At 37.4% G+C, this 26,527-nt stretch overlaps 1 protein-coding gene across 20 annotated transcripts in view; it reads left to right on the forward strand.

Annotated features, from left to right (window-relative positions):
- Positions 1 to 26,527, forward strand: part of DLG2 (discs large MAGUK scaffold protein 2) — a 1,040,391-nt gene that overhangs the window by 631,809 nt on the left and 382,055 nt on the right. For all 20 annotated transcript variants that reach the window (XM_056327218.1, XM_056327222.1, XM_056327223.1 and 17 more), the window contains one exon: positions 8,876 to 8,926. In XM_056327218.1, the coding sequence (XP_056183193.1) occupies positions 8,876 to 8,926 (51 nt within the window). The remainder of the gene's footprint in view (positions 1 to 8,875; positions 8,927 to 26,527) is intronic.

Below are 26,527 nucleotides of genomic sequence, written 5' to 3' on the forward strand. Positions count from 1 at the left end.
CAGTACTTGGGCTAGAGTTAACACACGAGAAGAAAAGAACCCAGAGAATTCACTCTGTGTGGTTTGTTCATAGGCAATGGGGTGAGAAAGCAGTGAAGAGAGTATTAAATCTCAAAGTTAAAGGTATTGGGAGACAATTTAAGGCACAAAATTATGAATCAGAGTACATTGTCATTTAGAGAAATTTCAAGAGATTAGATTATGTTGGTGGTATATTTATTTATTGAGGAAATGGTGCATGCCCATTATGTATATTATATATATTTCATTATATGATTTCTACATAAACAAGTCATGGATATCAAAGAATGAAGTAAATTATTGCTGTCCTTTCCTTGCCTAAGATTTTGCTAGTTAGTATGCTATTGATTTCTCCCTAAAACTGAGAGAAAATTTTATCTTAACTGTGTAAATGAATCAAACAACCCACAGTTTATGTACTAATTCCAGCCTTTTAATACTCTAGCTACAGTTACCAACCTTTTAAATAATATTATGCATATTATATTATTAAACATTATTAAAATAACCTTGTAAGTCCCAAGTTAAAAGTACTTCATAATCGTTGTTGATGAAATAAGGTCAATCAAGTAAGGGCAACTTTCCATTTTGATGTATCTTGTGCATAGAATGAAATACTACACAGGAAAATAATTTCTAGAAATGTATGAACTGTTCAAACTGTTGAAAAGTTTGATGGATTTTCCTCTAAAACTGGAATGAACCAGAGATATAGGAACTTGGCAAACTGAGCGTTTATGGTAACTCATGTGTTAGTATGTCTGTAATGGCAGAAGCATAGAAGAAAATGAAAGGCAGAGTGACTGAGGATTTGGAAGCCTTATAGTAAATGGCCTGAATTACACAACAAGGAATGTAATTTTGTGGAAAGAAATTACTGTATCCAGTTCTCTGGAATGTGCTGTTTCAGATTCCCAAACTGATGTGTATTATAAATTTAAGATACAGAAATATAAGGCATTTTACAAAACTACAAATGGCAATTCCGTCTGAAGACTAAGGCATATGGCATAAATCACCCCCACTTGATTCCTCTCTCCAGTGCTTGTAAAAAAAAGCCTAGATTGCTCCTTAACTTTTATTTCTACCTGTTAGATAGTTGATATGATGTCATATGAATTTCTCTTAGTGTAAGAGAGAGAGTTGTAAGTACAAAATCTGAAATTTGCATTCTTCTTTTGTTGAGACTAATTTTGTACAACTTGGAAGTGCTAGTCTAAACTGAATTTATTCACGGATGTCATTTCATTTCCATTACTGTGAACCCTATTTAAAATCATAATCTCTGCTTTGATCTGCTCCATGAATTATTCTTACGAAACTGGGAGTTTTATGATGGGTCTGTGTTAGTTATATCGAGTGCTTACACTGAAAAACATATAGGCACTTTTCCTCTGTGATACATATGGCCAACATCAGAATATGGACCAAAAAAAAGGGAAGATGAAGGAAAAAATGATGGCTGACATTGTAAAGAACAGTGTTTTAATCATATGTAAGCCGCATAAAATAACAGGAATACCTAGGAGGAGATTGTCAAGATGTGTGTTTTTCAGACTGTGGAAAGTCTCAGATCTATGGAGACAAAAGAGCTAAAAAGAAATTTAAATTATTGCTGAATCAGGGAAAGGATTGTGAGGAGTGAAAGCAGCAAGTAGGAGAAACCAGAAAAGAATCCCTTATTTAGGCAAGATTTTAAAACTGTGCTTAAGCAGGTGAAGCATAGATGCGAAAGGAATCAAGGTATATGGAGTATATGAGGGATTGTTGTGGTTTAACCCTGGCTGGCAGCTAACCCCCATGCAGCCACTCTCTCACTCCCTGCTGGGTGGGATGGGGGAGAATCAGAGGGGTAAAAGTGAGAAAACTCGTGTGTTGGCAGAAAGACAGTTCAACAGGTAAAGCAAAAGCCGCGCACACAAGCAAAGCAACCCAAGGGATTCACCCACCGCTTCCCACGGGCAGGCAGGGGCTCAGCCATCCCCAGGGCAGCCGGGCTCCGTCGCGCGCAACGGGGACTTGGGAAGACAAACGCCGTCACTCCCCGCGTCCCCCCCTTCCTCCTTCTTCCCCCAGCTCTATACGCTGAGCATGACGCCATATGGTATGGAACATCCCTTGGGTCAGGGGGGTCAGCTGTGCCAGCCGTGTCCCCTCCCCGCTCCTTGTGCCCCCCCAGCCCCCTCGCTGGTGGGGTGGGGTGAGGGGCAGCAAAGCCCTTGGCTTGGTGTCAGCGCTGCTCGGCCACAGCTACAACAGACCCATGTTATCAGCAACACTTCCCAGCACAAATCTAAAACATGGTCCCATAGCAGCTACTGTGAAGAAAATTAACTCTGTCCCAGACAAAACCAGCACAATGACTTAACAGGAATTATGGGAGAAGATTATGTTAAAAGTTTAGTTGGAAAATATGAGAATGTAGAAAGCTAATAATGAATGATCTTCTGGATCAAGTGGGATTACATGAAGTATGTTTAATTTGACATAAATATGCATGCGTCTGTGTGTGAGAGAAAAATAAAACAGATTTGGAGGAAGTAAGAAGGAAGGAACAAGTAGAAAACATTAAAAGAAAAAATCAGAGAAAGCAGTGATGGCTGAGGTGGGGATGTAAGAAGTGATTAGAGCTAGGGGGTGGTAATCACAATAGATACCGAAAACATGATTTTGTTCTGAACAAGATTTGAGAAATGAGGTAGAGTAAGATAAAATTAGGGATTTGGGAATCAACTAGATAAGAGTGATAATGGTTACTTGCTAAAAGGGTATTTTATCGAAAAGAATGAAAACAAGAAAACCCAGGTTAACAGAGAGGGAGGAAGAAAGAGAGGAAAGGATGAGTATGGTACACAGTGAAGAAGGCTGACTAAACCTAAGACCTGGAGAAGGATATAGGAGACATATGTGAAGAAAAGAAAAATGTAAAAAAAAAAAAAAAAACAACAAAAAAAAACCAAAACGCCCTGTGAGTAGGGTACAAGTTGAACATGACTGTGCTGGAGACCTTTATAGGTGTTGACCAAGAGCTGGATTTGGCTTCTTGGAGCTCTGCGTGTTGAGGGTGATATATTCCCTAGAGGTTGAACAATGACTGGTGGTTGAGTGCTCTGTACACATCTGTGGAAGGAGCCACAAATCAGTTGCACATACACTGTAAGACCTATTCCTGATACAGTATGAATTCTTTCAGAACCATATGGTCTTTCTTCATTCTTCACACCAGAACAGTGGTATTATGTCAGGAAAGTTTTAGGTTATGGTAAACTTTAATTCAAAGAGCTTAACATATTGTCCCTGTTTCATAAGGGAAATATGGGTGAAAAGAAAGAAGTGGGCTTAGTTACGCACTGTGATTAAAAATAGATGTTGGGTATCTTGTATAAAAAGCCCATAAAATGCACTCACTGTGATAAAGAAAAGTAGCATGAAAACCTTTCTGGCAGCCACTTTAGGACAGTTTGAAAACACAAAGTCATCATATTTGAAATCAGAGAAGACAGGAGACTGTTTCCTGTATGTTTTATGCAGTGAGAAGGGAAACTTTTAGCACTGTTGGAAAAAAATATCACAAGGATATCGGGAAGTTTTTGACAATTAATGAAGAAATAACCTAAATCTGGAGATGGCAAAGGGCTAAATAAGGATTACTCTTTGGTCTTTCTGATAAAACAGGAATCATGAAAGACTATTTAAATCTTATATACATTAAATTACCCAAATCACCTTGATGTTTCTGAAATGTAAAATGGAATGTCTTAATTATGCAGCAAATTGGAAACTTGTAAAGGACAAATATATCCTAGCATTACTTGTACAACAAGAATCTGGCAATCTTGTATTCTGGTCAGGTGTGGGTGGTTAGGCAAGTGGTGAAACTATACAGCCAAAAGAATAAAATTTGCATGTTGAGTGAAAATCAGTGGGTAGTTATCTTCCTATGCATATGATAATAAAAGTAGAAGCAGCAGTCTTCTTTCTTGAAGACAGCTGAAAAATGATATCCAATTAAATATAATTAAAATGGGTTTTGTTTATAATAAAAGTCTACAGATGTTGTATTTTTTAGGCAAAACAATCTCTTCTTGAAAATAAGACCAAGCATAACAAACAACTCTAATGACTTAAATTGTATTAGAAAGAATAGGTGCAGTGGTTTCAAAATACTACAGCTGTATAGATTGTAAGTGGTTTGATGCTCTTGTTGCCACTATCGTAATACAGTTCTTATAATTAAAATTCAAATGATGATGTCTTTATCTTCTTGAGTGGGTTGATGCAGTTGTAGATGTATAGAAGTATAGGAAGAAAGAATTAGGAAATGCTTACTTGTTTGAGTGTAAACAGGTCTATCAAATCAAATAATTGCAGAAGTATAGAGTATCAAATTAATATTATAAGGAAAAAAGCTTATCTATAAAAGTCTTAACAAAGTGGCAAAGTATGTGAAAATGAATAACCCAACAGAATCTTTTTCGCATGGATTTCAGGGATCTGTCGTAATTTGTAGAATTGATTTTCATTAAGGGACGACTTCAGGTGCTTAGGTCATCCTTAAACTGCACTAAATGAGAGAAACTTCTTGGAAAGTCAGAATAAAATTCTTCACATAAAGTAACATACAAATCTGAGTTTGTCAGGTCATTATTTTGGTGTTCTGTGTGCTGGGCTTTATTTCAGTTTTTTCACAAAACAGTATGTAAAAAATGTCCTTTTACTTGTTCCTTATTTCTCATTCTCCTGAAACAAAGTGCCACCTGAAAATGGCTAGTGCTTTCTTCTTAGAAAGGTAAGTGAACTCTAGGACTGACTAGAGCTTCACCAGGAAATCTCTCTTGAATGCTAGAATCTAGATAGTTAATAAACATTGCATCTCTTTCTTAAAACATTTTCTCATTGAAAGTTTGGGAGAGTCCTCTAGTATAACAGGTGCAGCTGTATATGAAAGGCAACTGTTACCTCACCTTTGCAAGTAGTTGTTTTAAATATTGGGATTTAATTGAATTATGGTAACGTAATCTACAGGGGTTGTAAATTCATCAACACTCCAGACCATGAACATATGTAAGGTCAGGAGATTGAGAAGCCTCACTGCATTAGAAGTGTGTGTTGGTGATGCTGTTCCTGAACAAACAGGGCAATGAAGTCCCTCAAAGTAATCTTAAGGGTTTCGTGTGGACCTCTTACTCACATAGCACTTGTGTATTTTGTCCTGGTCAACGCTATCTTTTTTTGTTCTGTGGGAAATAAAGCATGTTCCTGGATGAGACACATTTTGATTCCAGACTCTGTGCTTTGAAGAGGGGATGTGGTTGATTGCATCCTCCCATGGGCCTCATCTTGTGCTCTTCTTACCCACTTCTGCCCAAGTCCTCTGGGCCTGTTACTGTCACAGGTGGTGTTGAGCACTCTTTCTGCAAAGAGGGGACATCAGTGTCCTGAATCAGAGAGGGAAGCCAACAGGAATTTATCTTGAATTTGAGCTTTTGGAGAAGAGGAGAGACTGAATTGTTCCTTGTGGACATCCTAGCTGGTTGGGCTTGGGGGAGCAGGTGCTGGATATCACGCTGTGCACGTGCTGCCAGATACAGGTGCAGACAAGCCCAAAAAAGTAATCAGAAAGGCTGCTAAACCAGAGATCTGTCCTTTCACTGGTATATTATGGAAGACATATGGCATCCCTTAAGCAGAACTTTGTTACCAGTCTATAGTTCAGAGTAATGTGAGAAAACAGGTTTAAGGGAAGTGCTCACCAAACTCAATCATTTTTAGACTTGGTACCTAGTGAAAGGAAAGCTCAAGGGCACAATTCATGTAACCTACCTGAGATTTCTAGTGCAAGGTAAAATGAATTAAGATGTAGTAGTGCCTGTTTCTTCTCACTGAGTGTAGAACTAGATGACTACCTCACATTTCAGCATTCTAAATACCAAAATTTAGTTGAGATTAAAGTTGTCTGTTGTTTCAACCTTACAGTCCTGAAAGTTTGGAAAGAATATTCCCAAACTGACTTGGAAATGCTGATGATCTCTTTCACTGTGGAGGAGAAGAGAAAACCATATGAAAATGTTTGGAATTTTTTGTAGTTATCTAAAAAATCATACAGGCTATAGTACATTTTGCTATGTGTTCTTGTTTCCATCTCGTAGGAAAGCAGAGTACAGAAAACTCCTGTAAAGAAAGACACAGGAACAGGTTCCTACTACTTGCAAGACATGGAAGTTGCAGGTTCAGACAGCTTGTTTAAGTGCTTTGTTAGGCCAGAGACTGTCAAGTTAAAATGGACAAAAACAGGGGATATGTCCATATGCTGCTAAGTGAGAGGACCGATGAGCCAGTTCCAGCACTGGAGCCATGATTCTCCTCCTGCTCCAACTGTTGGCTCACTCCTTGGCTATTTGCTTCCAGCAGGCTCCAGACAGAACCAGCCTCAAGCACTGCGATTTGGCTGAAAATTTACTCTTAATTTAGCAGTGTAGGTGCAGCCAGAGAGTCTAAATATGAAATACAATAGTGTAAGCAATGAATGGTACTGCATACATCATCATTCTACCTGTCTCAGGTAGGATCTTATTAGATCCTTTGTGAAATAATTGCATTGGCCTTCTGAGCATCCAGCAAGAAAAAACAGGGCAGTGGACTGCATATGGAGATATATATATACCTGCGCTTAAATAACAAAAAGAGTTGGATCAAGATCAGCTTTTTAATCCATATCATCCCTGTTGCCATTGAACCTGATAACAGATCTCTGCTGTGATTAATGGTGATTTGAACTGAAGACCTTTTTGGAATTGTGACTTGGATGATAAAAGAAACCCTTCAGATTATCATAACCAAGTTATTGTTTGTGTGCAAATACAAATTGAGTATTCAGTTTGTGTTTTCTCCTTTCATCTTTATACAGAGGTTGCTCACTTCTCATGTCCCTCTTCTTCCCGTTTTGCTGCACTAACGAGTTTTTAATGCAAAGGAAAAGTGATTATAAGCAGTGAAGCAAAGACAGCTTTATAGAGCAAGACTGAGGAATTGAAGACATAGATCAGAACTATCCACCAAACTAAGATGAAAGAGAAGTTCATGAAAACAGAGACATATAGATAGCTTTGATTTCATTATCATTAGACAAGAAAGGACAAAAAATGGAGTAGCTATAAAGATGTTCATACCTAGCAAGTTGCCTGTATTAATGAAAGAGTCTATGCAGAAAGCATAGAAAAAAAAAAGCATGACATGATAACATAGAACAGGAAAATAGCCTATAGTAAAATTTTTGTTCATAGCTGGTTTTAGTGTAGTGTAATGTGAGTATCAGATTATGATAATATAAAAATACAAATATTATGTATGTGTTAAATATTTTATTCACTGATGCTGTGTTTTGTTCATTGTTAAGCATGGGTTAGTTTTTTGGACTTCTCTCCCTCTTTCCTTTTGAACAGAGATTCTGGGGATTGTATTTCTATTACTGATTTCGCGGTTTATCAGATCTTGAATTGCAGACAAATTAAATAGTTGGTGGCTTTTATAGGAAGCTTTTGTTTGGTACATACATGTACCTAGTTATAATATTCACAAGAGAAGTACCTAATTACATTTGAAAGATGCTTGACTAGATAACGAATTATTTGTGTACCGTGTTTTCTGATTGCAAATAGAAAGCTAATATAGAAAATTAGCAGCTGGGAGTGGGGAGAAGTAATAAACATTCTTCTGCTGAGAAATAACTAATTTGTTTGTGCAAGATTAGGTCAATCCTAATGGTTCACTTTGGTTTTGCTCTTACAAAATGATATTTTTTTCCCAGTAAGTATAGATTAAGTAAAACAATAAAGCAAAACTATTTTCCTAGAAATATCCTATCATCACAAAACCTAAACCAGCCTGATTCATGGGCAATATCTATTATTTTTGATTAATCAATATTTTCTGGCCAAATAACAAAAAATGCTGACTAGCTGTAGCTAAAGGACACTTTGAAATTATTCTAAGTTTTTAATAATAGGGTTTTTTCTCAGTACGCTGCAGTTTACTTACAATATAGTCAGCTTTTCTAGCTTTCTCAGGTGCAGTATCTACCCATTTAAGAAATAAGGAAACTAAGGAAGGGATGTTAAGTATATTGCCTAGAGGGACAGCAAAAAATCCATGTCAGACTGGAACAAGGTTTCAGAACGCTGCTTAAATCATTGTCGTGTCTTTAGCTGATAGATTTCTTGTGCATTACAATCCATTTTGGTGCTCTGTTTTGTAGCTTAATTTATTTTGACACTGAAACTCAGCATAAGAATTGCATTAACATTCTGTGCCTTTTTGCCATTCAGCTGTCTTTTGCAAAGGTCCTCTGTCATGTTCTTGCCCTAGGTTAATATAGTAAATAAGATGTATTTCAGTATATGTATCAGTGAATAATTTTTACATAAGTACTATGAATTTCCTGTCTGTTTTTATATTGCAAAGTAAATTTGAGCTTGTAAGGCAATAAATAATTAATCTTTCTTCCATTTGTAAGAATAATTTTTAGAACCAGGTCTTTTGTTGACAGGAAACTATTACCTTGGAAACTGTTTAAACATTTGCCCAAAGTCCATGACCACACTATATCAAATATCAGTCATATTATGTTACTTAGCTATCCATTATTTCAGCATTTTCATACTGAACTTTTACTGGGTTTACGTTTGTAGGCTTGATTACATGCCATTCAAGACAAAGGAGAGCTAAGTAAGCTATAATTTAGATAATCTTACCTATATGTTGCAGTAAACTGATCATACTGAAATATCTGTATGCTATCCCTACCAAATTACCTTCCATCTGCATTTAAGGAATTTTCCGATTTTGTTTTCTTTAGGTCAATGGAACAGAAATTGAATATGAATTTGAAGAAATTACTTTGGAGAGGGTAAGTATAATTTATTCTCCTTTATAGAATAAATATATAATAATAAATAATGCAATTATTTGTGAAATTAAAAGTGGTTAGGAATAAAACTATTTCTACTTTGAATAAAGATGTCCACTCTTTATTCTGAACTATAAAAATGTGAGTGATACAGCAGGATAAACCTTTCATGCTTTTAGGAAGTTTCAGGTGTAGCTACTTGCAGAACAGTATCCAGAAGGTTTTTCTTCCCCATAACTCTGTCAGTGCTCAACTAAGCATTTGATTATTGGGAAGAGCATGTGTGACTTGGTAACTCCCTTTCGGGTTTTGAACTGGAATTGTGGCATCTTTTTTTTTTAACCTCTTTGGTTTCTTTGCATGTGTGCATAATGGAAGACTTTTTATATTATTAAAAAAAAAAAAAAAGTAAAAGTGTTTTAGTGTTCAAGCAACTACATAAAAGCCGTAGACCATATCTATGTGTAAAGGATATGTTTATACAAGTCTGAATTATTTGAGCTATAATCAGGGCTGGCAGTGAAGGCTTTGTTGGTAGTGTGGTTTAAAAGTTGCACACACACACACAAAAAGAGAGATATTTAAAATATGTGCTGCATCATATCTGCCTGGATTTGGTGGTTTTCCTTGCCTTTTGGTTACACAACTGTTTCCTTCAGACTGCAGACTTTCTTTGCCACAAGAGCAAGACCAGGTGGGCCATGTGTGAGAAAGAAAGTCAAAGTTTTGTTATGTGTCATAGTGCTTACAAAGATTTCTAATGGAAGCACAATTGTCATTGATGAATTCTTTCAATACCCTACCAACATCCTGGTAATATGAAGTTTTGTCATCTTAAAGAAAACACAGTTAGGCTTCTTTCTACATAAAAAGTTTGAATGCAAGGCCAGATTTACCAAAATGTGACTGATGCCATATGAACAAATGCCTGTAAGGTAGCAAGCTACCATTAAATTAGATACTTAGATTATACAATTCATTGCGCTTTGTCTGCATGTTATATTTTTAATTATCCAGGATAATGAATGCTATAACCATTCAACTTAAAGAGATATAAGTTTATGTTCTCATTGTTTTGCTGTCTCAGGCAAATTAGGAAAGAGCAATATATCTTTTTACCATAGCCATATTCATAACAGATATAAGGTATAGGCACTTTTTATCTACTGTCTCTCAACTTATTTGCGCATCACTAGTTATTCATTGGACTAGAGTTTCAAAGGTCACTGAACAGAACATATGCCTCCTGGGTGATATTTTGAAAACCACTTTATTTTTAACAGATATGTAAGTTACCAGTGTACATACTGCAGAGCGAATGTGATTCAGGTCTCCTGTACCTGTGTGATGCAGATAATTAGTTATTCATAGTATGATACAACATAATATCAGCTAAAGACTGAACAACAACAGCAAAAAAAGCTACAGATTTTAATGGAGTTGTTTTCTGGATGCTGCTGAATCTGTGGCTTCTTATTATTACTGCTTGAGATGATCTGTCACATGTATCAGTGTTTTGTCTCGAAGGCAGGGTACTGTGTCTGCTGGTTTTTGTGTGAGATATAAAACACAAGTGATTGCTGTTAAATAGCTGTCATTTATGTTAGACTAAAAGCATTTTCAGAAGAAATACATTCTCCATGTTGATTACCCATTTTCTTCCACAAAACTGCTTTTAGAAATTAGATGGAAAGTCATCTCTCTGTATTTAATAGCAAAGCTGCAAAATGTATTAAGTTTGCTGCCGTTGAGAGATAAAAATGTTTGCCCATATCAAACAGTTGGTAATAAACTTTCCATTTTAGTCTAGTTATCCAAGTTACAGAATTCTGCATCCCCAAAACCATCAGATATTTTCTTCATGACATTTATCCACGTTTTGAAATAGTCAATATATTTTAAAGGATTTTACAGCACAAAAGATAAATTGGTTGAAGGTATATTAGAACTTTTGCGCTCTTTCCTGCCTTTTTTTAATAGCAGAATGAAAGGGCAGGTGGTAAAGGATTGATTACTTCCGAGCATCTCCCAGTCTCTGTAGACTTGGCAAAGAGACCAATAATTTAATTGTATGAGGTCACCTTCATCTATAGGTGATGTGAATTTGTGGGATGTATTCCTGTAGAGAGTTACTGACTTAGGATCTTTGATCCAGGATGAAGAGATGGCTCCATTCCTTGGGGTAACATAGGACCACTGTGTGCATGTTAGCAGAATGCATCCCATGTGGAGCTGAGGAGCAGATCAGCAGGGTCTCAAAAAAGCTAAAAGGAAACCCTAATAAGGGACTGGAGTGACAGTGCAGAGCTTGGTGAGCATCACCAAGCTGCCTGAGACCCAGCTGGCATACCAAGAAATGACTGCAAGGATACAGTGGGCTCATGTAGAAAGCCTTTTTTCTTTTTTTTCTAATTTTTGCTCTTTGATGTAATGTTGCTTAGTTGCTTCTATTGAAAATCTGTCCTAGTTTACAGTTTACCATGACTAGGGGTTTTGAGCTTGAGTGAGAGCTCACAAAGACAATGAATTTGAGGTAGATGCACGTTAAAGCTGTGATCAGTGCTGTTCCAGGAGTTAAGGAGTTTGTAAGTACGCCTCTGCCAGCCCTCTCCTTAGTGGCATGCTCTTACCCTTTCACTCTTCTTCAGTTGTGCCAGCCACTTATCAAGTACCATCACCAGTCCCTGAGCCCCAAAAGATCACTGTTAAATAACTGATCCTCATTTAGAGCTCTCATAAGAACATGTTTGAGTAAGAAATCAAACAAATTCTCTTCTCAAAAAAAAAAAAAAAAAAAAAAAAAAAGAAGACAGCTTTAATTCCTGCAACTACCTCAGAAGGTTTCTCAGCTAGTTTACAGGCATAAAATGCAGATCCAGGTGTAGACTAAAACTTGGTGATTTGTAATAAACCACAATGCCCAAATGCACTCTCAGACAAAATTCCTTAAAATAACCCATTCATTTGCTCTAGTTTGAATATTAAAGATACCATGAAAAGGAAACTCTACATAAAATGGCTCGTATTAGTATGGTGATGTTAATTTTCCATTACTGCAGGACTTGAAAAATGTACCCAGCGCTATCAAGAGACCAATTTGTACTTGTAAATCAGTGGTCAGTGTAAGAGGTAACGGACTAGACTCTGTGACAAAGCCTAGCCTAACTTCTCTAAGCTGGGGAAAGTTTTAATTGATTGACTCCTTGGTACGACGCTGTGCTTGGAGACATATGCTGAAGAGAGGATTCTAATAGAAGTTGATGGAGTATCAGCCAATATCAATAGTTACCTTGAAGAAGAGTAAAGAAAGACAGTGGGTCACTTAATGATTCATGTTAGATTCATGCTGAGTTCAACATCTGAATTCAGATCTCAGTACTTTTTTGCTCATCTAACCTTGCCTATTCTTTAGATGTTAGAGAAAAAGAGAGCAGTTATGATAAGTAAAGCTGTTTTCACAGTATCTTTTGATGCTTCAACACGTATTTTCACTCTATATCTGAATAAAAGTAAAATTATATTACTTTTTATGGAATTGACTGTTTAGAAAAATTAAATGCTGTCAGCACTGGAATTAAAGACCTCTAGTTCCCAGTGCATTTCCATCATGAGATTGACTGACCTTGGTATCTGAACAGTTCAAACTCTGAGGATTTTCCCAAGGTTGAGACACGAAGTGTCTCCATTTTTTTTATACTCCTGTGGATTCTCTGGCCTATGATAACAATTCAGGTTACACTGCAGAATGTCCCTGTTTTTAATGAACCACATCATTTTACATCGTTTAGGAACTTAAGTTTTGTTTCCTCCTCACTTTTTCACATTTGGTTGCAGTTGGTTATTTGCCTTACTACAGCTGAGAGAGCGACAGGCATGGTTGCATACATCGCATTATTATTTCCTTTGAAAATAAGATTAAAGACATTCCAAAAGAGTAAATTCTTGATATTTATTTATCTGGATGTTGTGGTTTAACCCCAGCCAGCAACCAAGCACCACACAGCCGCTTGCTCACTTCCCCTCACCCAGAGGGATGGAGACAAGAATCAGAAAGGAAAGTTAAACTCAAGGGTTGAGATAAGAACAATTTAATAAGTAAAGCAAAAGCTTCACATGCAAGCAAAGCAAAGCAGAGAATTATTCACTACTTCCCCTGGGCAGGCAGGTGTCCAGCCATTCCCAGGACAGCAGGGCTCCATCATGCATAACAGTTACTTGGGAAGACAAATGACATAATGTCGAATGTTCCCCCCCTTTCTTCTTCTTCCTCAAGTTTATATACTCAGCATGACCTCCCATGGTATGGAGTACCTTTTTGGCTAGTTTGGGTCACCTGTCCTGGCTGTGTCCCCTCCCAGTTTCCCGTGCCCCTCCAGCCCTCTGGCTGGCAGGGCCCAAGGAACTGAAAAGTCCTTGATTTAGTATAAACATCACCCAGCAACAGCTAAAACCATGAGTATGCTGTCAGCATTGTTCTCACATCAGAGCCAAAACACAGCACTGCACCAGCTACAGCTACTGAGAAGAAAACTAACTCTATCCCAGCTGAAACCAGGACACTGGGAGTGTGCTGTGATAATTCTCATAAATTTCATTCTGTAACCGCCACATTCTCTGTTCAGTGGAAAGACTCAAAGTCCACTCTCTCTCTTCTTTCCTTTGATTTGATATTTCAGTGACATCAAGTGCCACGAGATTTCATTTTTCTAGTTCAGGATTATTGTTCTCTAAAAGGTTGTGTTTCCACATTTCCACCAAATTCAAGGGTCTATTCAAATCTCAACTAAAAAGGCTAACACTGTAATCTTAAGTAAACTTCAAGGGTAAAATTTAAAAATACTTAGGAAATTGGAAGAAGCAATCCACATATGTTTGGTAGAGTAAGGAATTTATTTCAGGACCGAGCTTTTATTAACTGTGATACCTTGTAAACCTAAAAGACAATTACTACTGTACTATTAATTATGCTGTTTTCATCACGGATTTTCATTGAGAAAATGCAGAAGTTTGCAGAAATTTGAGGAGGTGCATTCCGCTGAACACTGAAGAGCAGTGGGAATTGGATTGTATTCAATGACACAAGGATTTTAATTTGACTCAGTGTCCTATTTTTTCTATCTACCTGTCTATCTTGTTTTGGCAGGAATCAGAGACACATAGAATGGTTTGGGTTGGAAGGGACCTTTAAATTTCATGAGTCCACGCCTCACCCCGCCATGAGCAGGGACATCTTCAACTAGATCAGGCTGCTCAGAGTCACATCCAACCTGACCTTGAATGTTCCCAGGGATGGGGCATCTGCCACCTCTCTGGGAAACCTGTGCCAGTGCCTCACCACCCTCATCGTAAGAAATTTCTTCTTTATATCTAGCCTGAATCTACTCTCCTTTAGTTTAAAACCATTCCCCCTTGTCCTATTGCTACATACCCTACTAAACAGTCTGTCCTTATCTGTCTTATAAGCCCCCTTTAAGTATTGAAAGGCCACAATAAGGGGTCCCCAAGCCTTCTCTTCTCCAGGCTGAATAACTCCAACTCTCTTAGCCTTTCCTTGCGTGAGAGGTGTTCCTTCAATCTGATCATTTTTCTTTCCCCCCTCTGGACCTGCTTCAGCAGGTCTATGTCTTTCCTGTGCTGAGAACTCCAGAGTTGAATGTGGAGTCTTACCAGAGCGGAGTAGAAGGGGAGCATCACCACCCTTGACCTGCTGGCCACGCTTCTTTTGATGCAGCCCAGGATATGCTTGGCTTTCTGGGCTGCAAGCACACGTTGCTGGGTCATGTCCAGGTTTTCATCCACTAAGAATGCTGTTTGCTTGTGTGTCTGGGAAATAAGTTTTTCACTATTAGTCTGTACGTGTATCTGCTTTCTGCTTGTTTTTTAAGGTTTTAGACCCCAGTTGTTCACGTATCAGTATGCTTTGACCTCTCAGGAATGAGATTATAGGACATTGCAGGGCCAAGGAAGTCCTCCTTTATGTCATGCAGAAATAAGAGAGTGCTCAAGATATGGCCACCAGGAAAAAAGTATTTTCAAAGCTTAAAAGTTTATGCTATAGATGCATGCCTTTTGAGAACCCAGAGCGTTCAAATCAATATCCAACCATCAGTGGCCCCTGCAGAGTGGTCTGACATCTTCCAACAGGAGAAAGTAAATCTTTTAAAGTGAGTGTCCCTCAGGTACCTGCCAAGCTCCTCCAAATGCAGTGTTGCTCTCTGAGTGTTTATTTCTGCAAAACCATAGATGTTTTCTTCACTGTTGAAAGCTTTCTGACTGGGTGCCCTTATTACATTTCTTCTGAGTGGTAGTTATTCTTGCAGCCTCAGAGTGAAATAAATTATAATTCAAAGGCAGAATCCTTCTTATTGTCTAGTTTATATCAGGTTTATAGTAGAATATGACCTGTGAATGTTTATTGCAATAAAGCTCACCCACAGGAATTGTCTCCTGGAAGGGGTCAGCACAATCTACCTACAAGAGGCAGAAGTATCTATGTAGGGAGCTGAGTTATCAGCAAAGAGAAAATGTGAATCCCATCTTTTCTGTTGTTGTGCAGACAATTTGAAAAACTGATCTCTTGGGTATCCATATAGATTCTTTGCAGTGTACTTCTCTGTGTATGTGTTACACAAAGTTCTGTAAAATGAAAAAAGAAATGAAGAAGCGTCTTGGAGAATACAGGTGTAGTGCATGCAATCACTGTACAGGAAATTCTCTTACACTTTCTAATTCCAATCATGTCTTAATTTAGAGTTGACACTGATAGACAGTTGTGTCAGTGGCTGTTGTTTGCCTTCAGAGAGGTTTGTAAGCCTTGGAAAGGGCAGATTTTCTGGCCTCTGGGTGCAATGGCTTAAGCAAGGTCTAGGCTCCCCTTTCATCTCTTGTGCCTTACCAGATTTTGGTTTGACCTCAGGTGGTGCAGAAAGCAAGCTGTTGAAAGGAATTGAAGGAGCTTGGTGTGCAGTCCTGTTAATGTGACACTGAAATACCAGGTCAACATTTTCCAAAGTGACTACAAAATTTGGTTGCTTTAGTTCATTGACCTAAATTAAGATTCCTTGGAACGGTCTGATTTTTTTTGTAATATTATTCACCCAAAGCATGTGACTTTGTCATCAGAGCAGCCCTAATTCAGCACCCAAAATATAACTTAATCACTGGCAAACTTTGTTCTTTGTTCTTATTCTGTCAGAGAGTCATTATGCTGAAACTATTCCTGGTTGTAGAGCTTTGCATGTCTTGTGGGAGCCTATTCCACCTGTGCTTGGTAGAGGTACAAAACGTGCCAGTATGGAGTATGCAAGCAAAGGCAGAAGAGGTGGGAGAGGAAAAGCTGTACCTTTTGAGGGAAAGAAGCTCCTGCCTGATGTTCTTAGCTCTCATTCTCCACATTCAGTGTCTGGGATTGGAAACTCAATAAACCCATATAACTGCCTTACTGCAGGCTATTAGCTAGAGAAGTGAAGGAAGAGCTGTTAATATTATATCGCTCTTAGAGATGTGAACAAAATATTTTTATTTATTGTGATTGCTGCTAACAATTGCATTGCTACAGGTTGGGAGTGCCGTGAAGCAGAACAGTTGAGCTGCCCACAGTTGTCCCAAAAGCAGTGATAGCATGAGGAGGACTAGTCTCTTTAAGGTCCTGTACAGATAGGCATGATTGGGACTGCTTCAGAATATGCACTGCCATTAGAATTTGAGTAATCCCAGGCAAATGCTAAAAAAGCATGTGGCTTTCCATTGAGCCTCTGTTTGCAAGGGAGACTTGCCCTATATTTCATCGTTGCTGCATCTAGGCAGAGGGTGCATCCTTTCCCAGCTGTGGAGTGGCAGCACTTCTCATCCCAATAGTGACAACAGAAAAGCTGCAAAGCCACAAAAAGGGAGGTGAAGGAGTGGAAAAAGCTCTAAGTCACTAGGGAAAAAATGTTAACTGCTGCACTGTGATTAGGAAAAGAAGCTGAAATAATACTATACATTTAGTTCCCTCTGGGCGCCTATAAAAGACATTATTTTCATATTGTTCTCTTATAATCTTGCTTTTAAATCGAAGTGTCTGAAAAACATTGCAGGGATGCAAACTCAGTTAAATCAGAATAGTGTATTTCCTTGGATTTATCACTGCAATGCCGTTTAAACTCCTCCAAGGGCAATATCTCAGTGAAAGATGTCCCCTCCCATGCATGTGTGCTAGCTTTACATTTCAGATAGAAAAAAATATATAGTTGGGATTTACTCTTGATGATTCAAGCTTTCCAAGGCAAAAAATGTTTTTATTACTATGAATTAAGCTTTTATTCATTTGTATGTTTATTTTGAATGTCTATGTATTCACTGGTTTTAGGAATTCGTATAGTGGTTTCTTGGTATTTCTTTAGATGAGGGGTTCACTGTTTCCCTCAGGTCTAGGGAAGATTATGAGAATTCTCCTGTTGTGTGAGGAATTTTAAATGTTACTTTAACATTTTCAAAATAATTTGAAGCTTTGAAGAATACTTAAGCAGAAGATGAGAATTAAAGACTGGTTGATACACTTTTTTTAATTTAATAAGAGTCACTCGACACACTGAGCCATTTGGTTCCCAAAGGAGTAAAAGAAATTTCATTCTCCAGTACTGAATTGCAAGCCTGAAGTTACTTAAACTCTCTGCACTGAAAACTCACAGGGAATTTGTTCAGGGAGAGCATGTCAGTAGAAAATACAGTTACTAGAAAGAAGGCATTAACACAATACTAGAAATTAGTCTGAAATTAATAGAAACTAGTTAAAAATCAACAGCAGAGAAAAATTATGTATTCCCATGCCAAAAATAAAGAAAAGTTGAAAAGTTAAGGAACATTTATTTAAGAGTTCAAAACCCACCTATGTGAGTACAGGAAAAGGAACTATTCATGTTCATCTCTACTTGAAAGTTACCCCTTTAACTTTGCCAAGATCACTGAGACCTTGAGTTACCTATTATGTGAAAAGTTATTTCGTGCAAGTCAGAGCTGCCTAGAGGCATTGTTCTGCTGCTGTTTCTTTTAAATTATTATTATATTGACATTTTATTTTTCAGGTAATATCACTCATTTATTGCTTTTCTCTCATTTCCTAACTCATTTGCTCTCACCAGACAGTTTGCAGTGAGTAATTCTGCTGAGTTTTTTGTATTATTTACAGCTATGCATGAAAATTGCCTTTACTTTAGGTATAGCTTTTCAGAATGTCGCCTTTCAGCTCATTTACTTTATTATCTTTAGCTGGCGAAGTCCAAGGTTTGTCTCACTCCTGTTTGGTTTGGAAAGCGAGCATCTAACGCAGGCTGGTTGTGAAGCTGCCTTGGTAGTAGAAAGGAGAGCAGAAAGCACCACAGGGGTGTCTTGTGCCACCCCAGGACAGCAGTGTAATACAGGCAGAGTGAAACTCCCGCTGCAGGTGCAAATCCCAGGGGCTTGCAGAGACTTTTACAGAGGTAGACTTGCAGAATGTTGCAGCTTCTGAAAGGAATACTTAAGTGTGCAGTAGATAATGTTGGTCTAGTGAAGAAAAGCTTTGCACAGTGAAGCAGGGACAGCCTTTTGGAGCTGTATCCTCTGTACGTCTGGAAAGCAGACCATTTCCCTCTAGCTTAGCATTTCTGCTGCTATTAGACAGTAATGTTGCCTGGAAATAATTTTGCCAGAATAAATCTTTTATTGATTTGAGAGTTTAACGCAGATTTAGGGGTGTTGTGACTGGTTGGATAGCATCCTAGCTTCCAGGAATTGCAAACAGGTATTCTGCTCCACACACTTTGACTTTTCCAAACTGGCATAAAAAGCCTACCAGTAGAAATTAATCTAGGCATATCACCCAAGCAAACCTGAAGTGTCCCACGCTGCGATATTTCAAATGAATTAGCACTAGTCACTAGTGAGCAGAGTCACAACTGTGACTTCCAAATAAACACACCAGTTCTGAATAAGTTTCTGGAGCACTAATAGGTGGGTATCTATACACTAAAAAGGAGTAATACGTGTATCTGGAATGCTGTCTTTTCCAAGAAAGTATATAGGAATCTTCTTGCAGAAAGATGGAGAAAGCAGGGCAGAAAAAAATACGACAAACTAAAGAGTTACAGAGCAGTGGTTTTACTCGGTTTTCACTTATTTTTGCAGCCAGCATTGGCAAATAATATGTAGATTTTAAATTATATGTATGTTTAAATAAATAAGAATGATGAACCTCAATTTACTGGTAGAAAATGAATCATTCTGGAGATGGTAGTAATCATCTTGAAGCAAAAATAGTCATTTTTGAGGCAGGACTTTTTAAAAGGCATCTTTGATGTAGTGGATTTCTCTCTTCAGAAAAAGCAATGTTTTGCATTGCAGAAAATTACCTTTCATTTTTGTTATTAATTTAGAATCAATTTTAATGCATAAATTAGGGGCACTCAACCTTGGGGAATCATTATGCCACTTCAGTAGGGAATGACATTGAAAAGATGAAAAGAAATAAGGGGGGGGGGGAATGAGGAAATAATCTGCTGATTTACCCAGACTAAATTCCACAACTGTATCATTGCTGTGTATTGTAAAACAGTAATACAGTATCACCAAAAAAAAAATAAAAAATCTAATTTTCTCTTTGGATGCAACATTGCAGTTATTTTCTGTTCTTATGCAGTTATATTTGAAGCAGTCAGAAGATCATCTGTCTTTCACTTATAACTACCATCCAGCTTCTCTGTGACTCTGAGGGGAAGACAAACTCTTTCTCATCAGAAGAGGATTTAGGATTGATGTGGTATAATTTTTTGGAAAGTAGTTTTGCAGGAGCAATGGCCCACTTTGTAGCATGTAGAGGTTCTTTGGAATTATATAATATAGACCATTTTCTCTCAAATTTGTCCCTCTGTTTAAAACTGCAACTAAATGTCAAATGTTTAAGGTAACTGCAGGTATGCTGGAGCTGTAAGTAGTTGAAAAGCAATTGTATGCTGTTTATGTATGTTTTATATTGCAAGATACTGCTTTACCCTAAGAATTTGACCTAGCTGGTGAGTCTCAAGCATGACTTGAAAGTCACCTTATGCAGCTTAATGTGACATATGAATTCTGACTGAATTCTATGAATAATTTAATTTTTTGAGTGGTTTTTAATTTTGCAGAGTTTAACTGGTTGCACTTGAAGCACAATACACATTTCTTATAACTCAACTGCAAAGCAGAAGAGACCTCCTGGTAGCATACTTTCACTGTAAAAGTTTAATGCACAGATTGCCATTAACAGTGATTAAACTGTATAGGAAAAAAAAAACAAACACACCACTAAAATAAATTATGAGCTTGTAACATTAGTCTTTACTGATGCTAAACAATGCTTTAAAGTCCAAATATTTCTCTTAACTGTGATGATGATATCAATGTATTTAGTGTTTTTATCATGTTTCATGATAGGAAAACTTGAAGCACAGAAAAGCAGGCCTGCTGTGAAAGTAGCATGAAAATACACATATCCAAATCTGTAGTCTAGTAGCCTACTTTTTGAAGTCCACTTCGAAGAGTGCACAGTGAAAAGTACCTATTCCATTGATATCAAGGGTCTTAATAGTAGTGCAAATTTTACAGAAGTTTAGGAAAAATGGGAAAGAAGATAGCAATTTTATATTCTTAAAATGTCCCTTGATTTTTTAAAAAATACTCAAATATATGCACTGATTCCTTGCCCATCCAATATTTATTTAGGAATGAGAACAGTAATATGAATAATTGGTTTACACAAAACGTTGGCAAATGTAGTTATAAATACTTAACAAACAGATCTTTTTGTTATAGTTCCCAAGCAGAAATAGGGTTACATTCCAAAGTGAGGTACTTACACATGTATTTGTCAATAAACACATAATTAAAACACGGAATATTGAAATCATGATTGGATTTTTAAGCAAGAAAAAAAAAGCTATACCTATGCAATTTATATTGTAATGAATATTCTTAGAGATTTCATATTAAGCTTTCTAATGGGAAATGTAGAGATCTATTCTTATGATTCAAATAAGGGGGAATGCCTTTCTGAGAGGAAGCTTAGAGAAGGAGTATGAAATTTCTAGGTGTATTCTTTATAATGTGGGTGAGGGAGAAATGAGTGAGTCAAGTGTGAGAGGGTGTGCGTGTGTATGTGTAGACAAACCTATGGTAAAAAGAAATCGTAAATGATCTGACATAAATTTTGAGCTAAAGAAACAAATGCCATTAAAAATCAATGCCTACCCTGATTTTCCACCTCCAAACAATGCCATTACTCATTGCTCCCAGCACCAGAGAAATATCTAAGTGGGCTGAGGAAAACCATGATCTTTCTGAACCTTCAGTCCTAATTTAACTGGGTGGAAGGAAATCAGATAAATAAAATCATAGTGAGGACTTAGAGACTCTCTATATGAATAAAGACCTCTATATGAATAAAGCTCCAAACTATCTTTAATTATGAGAATGAGCTAGGGCCTTGATTTTCCAGTCTGATTTCTAAAGGACTTAGTTAACAGCTTCTGCATCTGTCATGCTGAGCTTTCAAAAGATCTTTGAGTACTGAAGAAATGTCAATGTATTGAAAGAGAGCTAACACTGGTGATGCTTAAAAAGGGTAAATAGGATGGTGTGGATCATCACGGTATCTGTGTAGGTCAGAGTAAAAGGAGTGACAGACAATGCTAGGTAAAACCCAGTTAGGCATTCTAAACTGGCCAAATGTGAAGTCATGTGTCAAGAAAAAAAATACAGCCTGTGTATGAAATCAAGGATTCCTGCCTGAAAAGCAATGTGCAAAAAGTCCTGGGCCTTCTTGGCTGGTCATAAGCCAAATGCCAATTTTCAGTCTGGTGGTGTAGACCAAGGACTGTAGAGTAGAGCTGGTTTTGGGTTGTGGAATACAACAGGATTTGGGACCAGGTGTGTAAAACTTTTAGAATGTCTTGCTTAATTCTACTTGAAAAAGATACTGATAACTGAACTATCATAAGGGGAAGACATGAGAGTTATTGTGACTTTGGAAAACACACCCTCGTAGTGAGGGACACAGGAAGTGTCATTAATTTAGTTTCTTGAGGGGGAAATTAAGGGGTGTCTTGGTCAGTTAAAACATGCACTTAAATGAGAAATAATTAAGAAGGTGTTCTTCATCCTACCAGGAAGGACACAAGAGGAACTGATGGTTTGATATTGAATTTAGACAGATTGAGACTGGACATAAATACGTTAATAGGTTAGTAATAACAAATGAGAAGCACTGGATGGAAGTTTTAGAAAAGGCAAAAGGGTTTTAAGGCAGCAAGAAAGCAAGCAGCTGGTAGAAAAAAAAAAAAAAAAAGAGAGAATAGTATAGGTACTAAGGAGAGAATATAAATGAATGGAAAAAAGTTTGTCAAACACTGACCGATCTGATAAAGGACAAAACCAAACATTTTAGGAAAGACAAGGGACACAGCAGGGTGTTGGTGGTTAACATCAGGTTCAGCCACGTTAGTGTATATATGACACATATCTGTGTATGTAGCCTATTTTTGAGAGATCAGTAAGGCAAACCAAATGCTCAGAAACAACATAGCATCCTTTACGGCCATCCTTCCTTTATGAAAAGCAGAAGATTTAAGAAGGCATTAAACCTATGGATTTTGTTTAAGAAAAAGTTCTTGGGGAACACAAGGAGGCAGATGTGTGCTCAGTGTCTATGAGAAAGAGGAAAACTGCAAGGCCTATCCTGGCTTTTGTCTCCTTTTTGTAGTCATTACTCTGCATAACTAAGATACATCGTGGAATTAAGTGATGTTTTTCTCCAGAGATTATTTAAGTAGGTCCTAGAGCCTATATTAGGCAGGAGTTCAGGGTAAATGATCCAGCTGTGTCCTCTGTCTTAGATTAACTTTGAGTCATTGATTACCTACTTGGAGATAATTTAAAAGGTGACATTTTTCCAAAACTGTATTTGTAATTTGGTTAATTTTATCTCCTTTTTCTGAGGAAGCGGGTATTTCAGGTTTCATAGCATAATGACTGTTGTTAAATGCTATCATTTTAATGGTGACCAGAGTCAGTACAGACCAACTCCACAAGTTCTTAATGTTTACCAGGTGATATATCAGAGTGTCTTCACTGGAAACCAGTCTTCCATAAATGCAGACTGAACTCTGTATGGCCAAAGTGATTTTCTTACAGGATTTTTGAAACCTTCAGGAAAAATAGTTTTAATCTTGTTCAAATTTACTTATAGTGGAGGAGGGATAGAGGAAAAACCTCAAAAAAAGAGTAAAGAACAAGTAATGTATTTGTGTGAAACATGTTTATTGAAAACAATTGTCAAGAAAAAGTGGTTGAAATAACACACAATTGAAATAAAATTTTAAAATAGGAATAATTGTTAGACAAAAGCAGCCTACAAGAAGAGGAAATATAAACAATAACAGCTGTTATGGGACATGAATGTATGCTCTGGAAACTGTCAGATTTTCATTCCTGTTATATTATTCTGCTATGCTTAACAAGCATTTTGCTTGTATTGTATTTTCTCAGGTAAATCTACTCTCTGGATACCATGGCTAACTAGCAAAACTGATTTATAGATACCAAAGTTCCTTGTTCACTGGAAAACAGAGTACATGTATGAAAAATGCACGAGTCAAAGTGAATAATGAAGCACAGAGCAGCAACCAGGCTGTATCCTGTTGCATTCATGAATCCTGAGGCCAGCTTCACTAAAAGGAACACAACCACATTAACCGTTTTTCAACAGAAACATGTACAACAATAGACTGACAGGACCATGATGCTCAATAGAGTCAATGTTAATGGATGGCAATACATTTGAAGTATAACTACATCCAAAAAAACCCACAAAAAGACCTAGTGAAAAATCAAGTCACGAACAGGTTGATAGGAGCTTGAAAATGGTGGAGCACAAAAGCTCCAGACCTGGTGGGTTTAATTACAGGTGGATTTTAGACTGCATAGAGATATGCAGCCGATGAGAAAGAAAGGTTTTGTTGAGAAACTGAGGGGCAAACCAACATTTTTGAAGCTTAAGTTGAAAATGGAACTGGAACGATAAATATTATTATAACTTTTATAAAAATCTCACTGGATCCAAATCTCTCTTTCTTGAAAATTTAGAATAAAAAAAATGTAGGGAGAATATGCAAGGAGGGATACCCTGGGAAATGTCATCAAAAACAAAATGCAACATTTTCCTCTATTGCTTGCATTTCCAACGAGTATGTTTACTTTGTTTTGGTTTTACCTTTAAAATCTGGTGATAATTACTTTCTTTCCTTCCTACCTTTGGAAAAATATAAGATTTTTGAAAATGTTACAGTGTAAGAATTGGCTATATAAATCATTTTAATAATAAGTAGAAACCAAAATTATGCATCTATGATACCTTGTAAATTAGTTCTCAGGATTCGTGTGTGTTGTTTTTTCAATTAGGTTTTCCAGAAAATAAAGGATTCCATGGTATCTGTTTATCCTGCATATGCTTACCATGTAAACAACTATCAGAGCCACATTAGCAGAAAAGTTGTTATTCCTTTGAACAAAAAGTAGTGGTAAGAGTCATAGTTGGATATAAAGCATCTCAATGTTTTGCCTTAGAGGATAATATTTATGTGAATAGCATATGTAACAAGTCCTCCAATAAAGGCAGGGATTCACCTGCATAAAATAATAATGCGTTTATCCTCTCCACATTTGGGAGAAAGGGAGCTGACACCTTTTTTAAAGGTGGTATCTGTGGCTCAGATTCATAAAGGGACTTAATGTCCAAACCAGCCACATAGCTGAAATGCAGGCTTCCAACTCTAAAAAAGCACATAACGGTTTAGGTACTACCAGGTCCATGTACATGTCAGAATGTGCTGCCATTGATGCCGGTGACCTTAATTCCACTCTTGTGCTTTCCTAGGAGTGCTGCTGCTGATAGATCACCACTTGTCTTTCAACTGGCACCATAAGAGATTCATGAACATGATGTCTCTGGGCTGGAGTCACTTAAGAAGTTTGATTTCCCAGAGGCACTCTGAACCTGCTCATTTAATAGGAAGGGAAGAAAAGACATGTGGCAGCTGCCTATCTGTTCCTACCCCGACATTCAGGTGGAGACATGGGTGATTAAGATCTCCTTAGTCTGGGGACCTATGAATAAAGTTTCAATTTCCTAAGAAAGCACTGTAGTCCCCAGGCACTTTGCATCCATATGATATGGAGGTGCTTGAGCCTTCCATTCCGAGGAGCAAGAAGAAAGAAAAGCTACTGTAGAGTGAAGAATTCATGGTTACCAGGATTAGGAAGGCAATAGATAGAGGGAACTTGTTTCTGTAGCCCAGAGTTGTTAATCTTTCCTAGGGAGATGGGCAATTCTTTTAAGAAACTGCTAGGGCATTTTGCATTTTAGAATGTTCCAATCTAAAATCCAGAGACATTATGTGTGAGCAGAGTGGGTGAAAACTGGATTTCAGGTCTCATTCTATTTCCAGCAGCAATGGATTATCTCTTCTTGAAGTGCCGGGTTTTTTAGTAGTCCAAAGATTTGCTAAAGGTGTTATTCAAGATGCTATTTATGATACTTGTTTTACTGACTCCTGGTCTGATGTGGAGTAAGTAATATGACCTTATTTTCATTTCCAAATAAGAGAACCCTCATTTGCATCATTGCTAGGATGCAGTAGTACCAGCTGGACAAATCTTGCTTGAAATTTTAACAGATGGATTTCAGTCTTTCTTTTTGGCATTTTTAGCCTGAACACATCTGGGAGACTGTTCAGATTAATTTTCAGTTTCTGGCAGTATCCAAATCACTTTTGGGAAGTTATGTGAGTTGTTGCATTGATCAGAATGACTGATCCAAACCTCTCCTGCAACAACAAGTCCTTTTAAAAGTGCACTGCAAAGCATTTCAGGGATTTGAAGGTCACAGTGTTTGCATCATAGACAATGGTGTATGCTTCAAAACAAAAGTGCTGCAAGGAAAGCATGTATGCATTCTCTTTGGCTGTAAGAAAGAGCAGCATATCCCCATCACACAACATTTGGGATCTCTAACATTTATACTGTGGAAAACCCAGTCATTAGACCTTTGTCATTTAATTGATCGGTGGCAAGTATGATGTCGACAACAATTTGAAGAGACTACTGCAGAAAACAGGAGCTGATTTTGGAAGTTTTTTCTTGTGGGTTTTGAGTGAACATCTGTGTGCTGCAAGGTAGAGTCTGAATTCTTTGAACTGCTGCTGGGAAGCAAGTTTGAAGGCATTAGACACAGACAAGACTGAGTGGAAAAGTAAGTCACTCCTAAATCATTTTATTGTTGTTGTACTAAATTGTTCGAGAAAGCCGTTCATTGATCTGGAGATATTGACAAAGTAGACATTAACCCAGTGAATAATTTAAGGCAGTATGCAAACTTAAATGGATGGAGAATCCATTCGTTCTAGTTTTGTTTGAGTGTCATAAAGGCATAGACAAGCACCTGTAACTTTCCTTCCCTTTCTTCTTTTTTCATTTGTTTCTCATTCCTTTTATCTTTGTAATGTATCAGTTAAATAGCAAAGCACTTAGCCAAAAAGTTTCCTTGAAAAAAGA

This window comes from Falco biarmicus, chromosome 2 (genome assembly GCF_023638135.1).
Source record: "Falco biarmicus isolate bFalBia1 chromosome 2, bFalBia1.pri, whole genome shotgun sequence".
NCBI lineage: Eukaryota > Metazoa > Chordata > Aves > Falconiformes > Falconidae > Falco > Falco biarmicus.